This window comes from Caenorhabditis briggsae (genome assembly GCF_000004555.2).
Source record: "Caenorhabditis briggsae complete genome, chrI, whole genome shotgun sequence".
NCBI classification, from domain to species: Eukaryota; Metazoa; Nematoda; class Chromadorea; order Rhabditida; family Rhabditidae; genus Caenorhabditis; species Caenorhabditis briggsae.
The window spans coordinates 3345643-3354593 of record NC_013489.2 but is presented as its reverse complement, the minus strand read 5'-3'; the positions used below and the strand labels follow the sequence as shown (position 1 = coordinate 3354593).

Below are 8951 nucleotides of genomic sequence, written 5' to 3'. Positions count from 1 at the left end.
CTGTTGTTTCTGTTGTTATTGTAACGACACAAGACTTGCCCAAGCTTCCCACAAGTCGAGGACAAACCTACCACAATTCTTGCACAAGTATCCAACAAGTCCCAACTGATACATAGAATAATGTGCTCAGATACTTGTGCAAGTATTGGTGCCGACAGCCGAGAAGCTTATAGAGCAAATAAGGCTGTTAAGAATACAACTATTAAGAATGGAGCTATTAAGAGAAAAGCTACTAATAATGAGCTTGGTAGGAATGGAACTATCAAGAATAGATATTTTAAGAATGAAGTTATTAAGGTTGGAGGTGTTGAGAAAAAAGCTACGAAGAATTAGGTTGTTAAGGGTAGAGCTATTAAGAATGGAGCTACTAAAAATGAGGTTATTAAGAATGGAGCTATAGTGTTCTGTAGAGCAAATATGTCTACTACAAAAAACATTTCGTTTTCCGTAGTTTTCCAGGAAATTCGGGGACCTGTCAGTCTATTTATTCCTGTAATCATCCGTTCAATACCTGCCTAAATAAATGCAATTTTAATTTCTCCAAACTTTCTTAACTCACCCTGAAAATGCCCTCTCTATTATTACTCCCATTTTTGGACCTTCTCCTTTTCAATTAGTGACACCAACATGACTTAACGACTCTGGAAACATGCAATTCTCCTTCTAAACGTCTTCTTCTTCTCCAGAGAGTATTCACTGCTTCCAACGCTCTTCTTATAACCTCCTACGTGACTTCATATATCATAAACCGAAACTCGACAGGACATTATCTGATAAAATGATATCATTTTGTTTTTGGAAGGGGAAACTCTCATTCTCTATGGATTTCTATTACCGGAAATTGTGTTTGGGTTCAACTTTCGCCCCCATGATTGATGGGACTTTTTAGGAAGAAGTAATTTATAGTTTGTCTAGTCTGGACTGACTTTGGTTTATTCTGAGAAATGTCTTTATTTTCGTATGGCAGTAGATCAACAGTTTCAAAATTCGTCAAAGGAAGGTTTTGGAATGAAAAGTAGTTAGATCTGAAAAGCCCATTAGATTAGTCTTCGAAATTCTAAAACTGCACCAAGTGAAAAACTTGGAAAATTTTAGAGCAAATTGATTACTGTAACCTTTTTTTTTTCTTCCCGCATCTCAAATTTGGTAACTTTCCATTATTTTCTCAAATAATCAGGAAACCTCTGAAATTCACATTTTTAGCTCAAACGGATTCTTTTTTTAATCTTCTATAATCAAATATGAACTTGAGAAAGAAAAATGCTTCAAAATGAGTCTAAACACAACTATGCTAGCGAAAATTTGAAAATTTGAGGTTGTCGTGGTGGGACCCAATTTTTTGGCATTTTTTTAGATTATCCAATGTTTATGCTTATTTCATTTTGAATCCCGTTTAAAACTAAATCGAATGGTAGTAGTTTCAATGTTCTAGGATCAAAGCTAACCGAGTTACGATGGTTTTACTACAATTTAAAAAATCGGAGGCGGGACTGATTTTTGAAGAAATTGATTATTTTTTTAACCAAACCTGTGAAAGTTATAAAATTTCTTTTAAAACTTTTGGCTAAAAATATCTGATATTTCGAATTTCAAGTCCCTTTGTTTTTTTTTTCTTCGAATCCAGCTCGCATTTTTTCACAAAACCCAAGTTTCTGCCTCTAGAAAAAGGGACCGTAAACTATTTCAAACATTTTGAAATTTTCAGAATACACTGAACAGAAATAGATCTTCATTTTATCAGTTGATCACTTTTTCTTACAAATGCGCCCTACGGAGATATTAGGTCGTACAAGGCCCTGGCTAGATTAACGTGTTTCCTCTAATAGAAGCCCATCCAATACATGAACTTTGAGCTCAATTATCTCGCTTCCAGTGAGAGATATCTAACATCTGTCAACTGATAAATTATTTCTGATAATGTCATGAACATTTTATCAGTTGATAAAATTTTGATACCTCTTATAGCAACCGAGATAATTGAGCTCAAAATTCTTCTATAGGATCGGCTTCTATTAGAGCATTTACAGTATTGTGGGCAGATGGAAATTCATTAAAGATCCTTTTCTTGAATAATATTCCATTCCCGGTAGCTTCAACCTCTTCACAATCTTCTTATCATTCTCTTCTTCTTCTTCTATTTCACCACCTCCATCTTCTCCTTCTTCCTCCATCTCCCAAAAAAAACACAAGATTGTATAGTAGTGGTTTGGTTGGTGGTGTCATCAATTCCGAAACATGTCAACCTCATCTCGTCCTCTTCTAACCTCTTCTCTTCCAGAAGCGAAAAAGGGTACAATTAGGTCTGTGTCGTGTGGTGGTGACACCAAATGAGCATCTCAATGGGCGCTTCTTCTTGAAGATGTGCTCCTCTCCAGATGAGGTACCATGACGTGGATAGATGGTTTTTCATATAGTGAAGTGGTGAAAAAAAAAGAGATGGATCACCCCTTGCAGAGAGGCAATTTAAAAATTTTGAAATTGGCTTTTCGGCGCCTCCAAAATAAAAGAAAATGAGAGGGGGATACACATAAGGATACGGTAATGGGGTGTAAATCGTGGGTGGTTTAGAGCAAACATTGTTTTATGGGGGGTTTTTCGAAGAAAAAAAAATGGAACATGTATGGGATTTTGATGAAATTTCTAGTTCTTGGAATGAAAATCAATTTTGATATTTTCCAAAAATTCTAAAATATGGTCCCAATTTTTTCTCGGAATTCCTATTGTAATAAAATGGAATTTTTCACTAACTTTAGCTAAAAGAGACAATTTTGGGTCATCTGAAATTTTGATCAAATTTTACTGAAACATCTGAAATTATAGCTCTTTTAACTTTCGAGTCAAACATCTCCAATTTTGTAAAAAAAAATCTTCATAAGATTCTGAACTTTTTGTCCAAAAATTCCTTAATTTCAATCCGAAACTTCCTGAATCCTTCAAAGTTTTTTTTCTATTTTTCCCAGAAAAATTGAGCTTATTAAGTTTTGCAAAAAAGAGGTCATGAGAATAGATTTCGGTTTTTTTTTTCGCAATGACGTCCAAACGTTTTCATTCCGGTTGAATTTCCATGGATTTCCGGAATACCTGAAAATATTTTTTTGTGATTTTGCACAAAAAAATTTTTTGTTAAAAGAAAATGGAACCACAGAAATAAAAAAAAATCTAATTTTTTTCAAAAGAGCGAATTTCCATAAGCTCCTTCTCAAATTTATTAGAGAGACCACACACACAGTAGGTCAAAAAGCAATGGTTTTCGAATTTTAGAGAAAAAATCTGGGTAGATAAAAAGATACTTGTTTTCAAACCTTTTTCGATCATCAAAACATAGCTCCCTTTCTAGATTACAAAAAGTTGAAGCTTTTGAATCCAATTCTATCTTTTAACTACAAAAGATGAATCTGAAAAAGGCTATTCCGAGAAAAAACACAGGGACTGGGCTACAAAAAAAGGAAGTGGGTGGCTTTGAAACAAAATAATGAGGCAGATTACTAGAGAATACTTAAGCCAGTAGATGGACTTTGGAAAAAAATGAGAAGAGTCGAATTGCAGAAAAAAGAAGGAGACGAAGGTGTCAGATTCATTGTTTTTCAATTAATTAACATGAGAAAAAAAATCCGAAAGATGAACTTTGTGTAGTGACACAGAGATCAGTTTAGCTTTTTTTCAGAAAATTCGGAATTTTAAAAATTCAATTATCAATTTATTGACCTCATTTTTCATAAAATATTTTTGTATTTTCAGCATAGGAACACCCGAAATTGAATATGCGGATTTGGCGATTTTCAAAAAAAAAAATCCAAATTTGGATCACTTAAAAACAAGTTCAAAACTTTCCAATTTTCCTGAAACTTCTAGGAGACATTAATCAAAAATTGGGCTTCATTTTTGTAATTGGAAACGTTTTTGTAAATTTTTTTTGTAAATCCTGAGGAGAAATGCCATGTGGAAGAGACCTTTCTCCAGCGCAGACCTTGGAAAGGAAGGATCTCTTAAATGTGGCATAACTCTCCAGGCTGAAATTTTAGTAAAAAGTTGTCAACTACAAAATTAAAGGCCCATATTTGTTTAATACACTCTTTCATAAACACTTTCAGATCAATCGGAAAATTTTGAATTTTTCAAGCGAAAATAGAAAATAGCCATAAATCTCCTACTTCGCCCAGATATCAATTTTTATCAAAAAGTTGACACCTAGAAAAGATAAATCATTTTTTCTAGAAATATTGAACAATTTTGACTTTCTATTAGGAAGCTTCAAAGCTGTATAGCTAGCTTTTTGAACCCTCGATGCTTAGCTCCTCAAATATATGCATTCCTTCTACCCTTTCTAGAACTTTCTTCATTTTTTTTTTATTAAATTGAGTGTGTATTCAATATCCTTTCAGCCAGAAGTTCTTTATTACCCATTCCAGAGTCCACATCTTCTCCTTCAAGATCAACCCACTTTACCGTGATTACTTTTCTCTCTCTCTCTCTCTCTCTCTCTCTCTCTCTCTCTCTCTCTCTCTCTCTCTCTTTCTCTCTCTCTCTTTCTCACTCACTCACTTCCTTCGCAAACGTCATTGCACTAAAAGTGGGCGGAGCCCTATACGGAGCCTAAGCTCCGCCCCCTCTCGTTTTCATGATGGAGCAGTTTGACAGCTCCACCACTTCATTTCTAGAACGAGAGCAGCAGCTCCTTAAATCTCTTTCGCTTAATTGCCTTTTTTCTTCTTTTCTGTCGATTTTGACAGGATCATTTAGAGCCTGAAAAATGAAAAATGTATGAGTCATATATCACTTTTTTCTCGATTTCTTTTTCCGCTGCTCTTTTTTTCAGGAACGGAAATTATGAGGCAAAAATAAAACGAAAAAATTGACTCATTGTTTTCCTTATTCCATCATTTTTAGCTTTCTCTTTTTCCATTATCTCGATTTCTGAACAATGAAAAAACTTTTGAATTTCAAAAATTGTTGTTTTTTCTTCTTGAGGAACTTTCAAATTCCTGAAACTCTGATTTTCCGCGTTTCCCAGTGTCCGGATGTCCTGAATTATTAGACAGACAGATGAAAAAAGATCCCAATTCCTGAACCCTTTGTCAATTCTCGAACCCTTTGTCTCCTATAATTCCCAGAGACTTCCTTGTTATTCAAACCGCCAGAAGGTCTTCAGGGAACACTTATTACTTTATTATTATTATTATTCCTTCATCAGATTCTCAGTAGCTCCGCCCCTTTTTTTGTGTTTAGAGGAGCACCCTGCTCGACGACAGTTTTCCTCTCAAAAAAAAGGAAATTGAATCTTCTTGGGTGGTGTGTGTAACATCTCACCACCCACTTGACGTCTTCTGAATTCCTAAAGAGATGGAAAATCAAATTGAAAATAGAACCCACGATTCTTTAGACAACAATAGAGCGTCTGTCTGTCTGAGTATCGGTTTGTACTGAAAACTTCCAAACCGCTCTATTATTTCCACCCCACTTGAGTTGTGATGTCCTCCTTTTTTCCGCTTTCCAAGATTTAAGCATTTAGGTTTACTAGACATATTTGGTACCATTTTGTAGATCTCGTCTAGTTCTTTATTTTAGAATTTAAACAATCTGGAACTGATGAATTTTCAGCGATATTAGGCTTGCTAGCCGTCGATGGGTCGATTCGAGCCACCTATATGTCCAAGCTAGCCAAGTTCAGTATCATTTTGTAGAGCTTTTCAAGTGCTACATTTTAAAATTTGAACCATCCGAAAATGTTAAACTTGAAGAGAGTGACGTCGCCTTGAATCTCACAATATAGATCATACATTCACACGAAACCTTCCCTAATTCAATTCAAAACTTTCCCACGACATTACGAATCTCCTGGATATCTAAAAAGCTCTGAAAAAAGCGGAGAACTGAAAATTCTAGAATCCAAAGAAACAACAACAATGTGACGGGTGCTATAATTATTTTGACTCCATTTCTTTTCTCTTTTCCCATTTCTCCAGAACTTTCTATTATTCACTTCTTCCAGGATAATTCAAAAATGAACCGTTCCGTGATCTGTGTTGTGTTGTTGGTGTCATTGGTATCGGCTCAGGTCTTCGATTTGGATGGACAGTTGGCTGCACTCGAGCAGCAAGACGGTGCTCTTCTCATTGAGCCAGTAAGTAGTAAATGTGCTCTATTGGGATCTCAGTCCAGTGGAGCGCTGTTACTAACTTCCGGGGGTTCAGGGGTCAAGGTCTAAAGGTGTAGGGGTCTAGAGGTCCCGGTTTGAAGGTCTAAAGCTTTAGGTCTAGGGGTACAAGGGTCCAGGGGTCTAGCTTTAGTGGTCTAGAGGCCTAGGGCTAGGTCTAGAGATCCTAGAGAGTTACTGTTCTCTAATGGGATGTAGAATGAGATGCGGAGGAAGATTTGAAATTTTTAGTGTGTTCCATCTTCGCTGGATAGTTCTTCTAACAGAGGTCCTAGCTACCCCAAATCATAACTCTGCCCAAACTTGAAATTTCTGTTTGAACCAAAAACTGAAATTTAGAACTTGCTGAGATCTACAAATTCATATCCAATTCGACTATCTTGGAACTTTGCATCATTCAAATTTTAGATAATTTCAAGCTTCACATTTTACTTTTTGATTCATACAAAAATCCCAAGTTTGAGCTGAGCTATGCTCCAGACAGCTATGTAGCTTGTTTGTGACGCAGGTGGTAACATTCTAGGGGACCCTACAGAACTTAAATAATGGATTGGGACCCCAAAAGATGTTTTTCGAACATCAGGATTCCTGAACAACCAATTATTAAATGTAGCTGACTACGCTTTCTCTGGTTTTCGGAGGGGAGAACCTCTTCTAGTAGTACCCTTAAGCATATCCAATTTCCTCTGGGTCACAATTTTTTTGTGTTACCAATTAAAAATTCCATTCTTTTTCCAGCAAGTCAAACGCTCGCCATCGGCCAAATGGATGCGATTTGGAAAGCGGTCTCCATCGGCCAAGTGGATGAGGTGAGGGAGAAGGCGTGGGAAACAAATTGACATGGGGACAATATACGCGTTTTATGATGTCAATTCTTGTAAATGGATATGTTTGGTGGAGAACATGGAAGAGGAAATGGACACCTTTTTTGTGGTGTAGATATAGACTTTTAAAGATCGGCGACATGGCCCAGAAATGGCAGGTGTGGAACGTTCAGGTCACTACACTTTGAGCTCATTTATCTCAATTTCTTTTGAAGATAACGAAAATGTGTCAATTGAGAAAATGTTTTTCATATTATCACCAACATTTTATCAGTTGACAGATTTTTTATATATTTTACAGGAACCGAGATAACTTAGCTAAAAGTGTACTTATAGTTCTTCTATTAGATCGAAGACGGTATGCTGTTACTTTCAGCTCAATTATCTCAATTTTTCTAAAAGATAACAAAAATTTGTAAACTAATTAAATGTTTTACATAAAATTTCCAATATTTTATTAGTTGAACTCACATCATCCAAAAAAATAATTTTAGCTTGAAAATTTTTATGACCAGCCATTTTCCATGTATATATTGGATCATAAAATGGGTCATGTTGTAAAATTATATAAACTAAACGTGTCAAACAAAAATTTTTGTTTTGGGCAATACATAGGCAAGATACTACTCCCACAAAAGCTACAAGCTACCGTAACCACTATAATAGAAGGCTGCCCTATACTCACACTTTGAGCAAGTTTATCTTGGTTTCTGTAAAAGATATCAAAAAGTTGTCAACTAACAAAATGTTTATCATAATATTACAAATATTTTTGTAGTTGATCACTTTTTGATATCTGTTACAGGAACCGAGATATATGAGCTAAAAGCAACTCACCCAAACATTCCAACATTTTCAACAAAATCCAAAATTTCAGATTCGGAAAGCGCTCCCCATCGGCAAAATGGATGAGATTCGGAAAGCGCAGTGGAGCTGAGGCCATCGCCCCAGAACAGGATTATTAAGTTCTTCTACAGTAACCCACTCTCTTCGTTTTTCCTTTAAAACCTAGAAAACGCCTTCTCCTATTTCTTCTGGCTCTCTTCCTCCTCCCGCAAACAGAACCGTGAAAATAAAAGTGTGTCCCATTTGTTTATGTATTTTAACTCCCAGTTCTTCATCTCTTCATCTCTTTCCTCCTTTTCCACACCCTTTTTAAATATTTGAAATGCTGAATAAATGCGATCCTTGTTAGAGTTTCTGATGTTTCCGAAAAGAAAGCAAAAAATTCGGGGCTACAATGATTCGGGGGTACAAGGGGGTACAACTGAATTAGGGGTACAAAATTGGTGATTCGTGGGTACAAAATTCGGGGGTACAACGATTCGGGGGTACAAACTATCAATGATTCTGGGGTACAACCCATTTCATTTAGGGGTACAACGCTTGTGATTCGGAGTACAATTTTTTTTTGAGGGAGTTTCTGAATTCCTGAATTTCAGAGCTTGAAAATCACAGAATTCTTAGAATTTCACAACTTTGGAATTCCAGTATTTCGGAATCTGAAAATTTCGGAACTTCAAAATCTGAGAATCTGAAAATTTCGGAAAAAAAATCAAAATCCAAAATCTAGGATCTACTCAAGGAGGGAAGGAAGATTCTAAAAGATTTTCAGAGAATTCAAAAGACAATTCCCAATCTTCAATACACTTTCGAACACAGCTTAAACCCTTGACTGACTGAATTATCAGTCAGCCATAGCCGTCGGGGCTCGAAAGTGTAAAGGAAACCAAGAGAAATGTCAAATGAATTCTAAGAAAATCATTCAAAATCTAGGATCTACTCAAGGAGAGAAGGAAGATTCTAAAAGATTTTCAGAGAATTCAAGACAATTCCCAATCTTCAATACACTTTCGAACACAGCTTAAACCCTTGACTGACTGAATTATCAGTCAGCCATAGCCGTCGGGGCTCGAAAGTGTAAAGGAAACCAAGAGAAATGTCAAATGAATTCTAAGAAAATCATTCAAAAT

The 8951-nt window shown here is 35.9% G+C and overlaps 1 protein-coding gene across 1 annotated transcript; it reads left to right on the top strand.

Moving 5' to 3' along the window:
* Positions 1 to 6001: 6001 nt before the first annotated feature.
* CBG25200 lies at positions 6002 to 7943 on the top strand (the record flags this gene model as incomplete). The annotated part of the gene is made up of 3 exons (XM_045242663.1): positions 6002 to 6121; positions 6893 to 6963; positions 7856 to 7943. 3 exons carry the CDS (start codon positions 6002 to 6004, stop codon positions 7941 to 7943), a joined length of 279 nt encoding a protein of 92 aa, XP_045099600.1.
* Positions 7944 to 8951: the final 1008 nt, after the last annotated feature.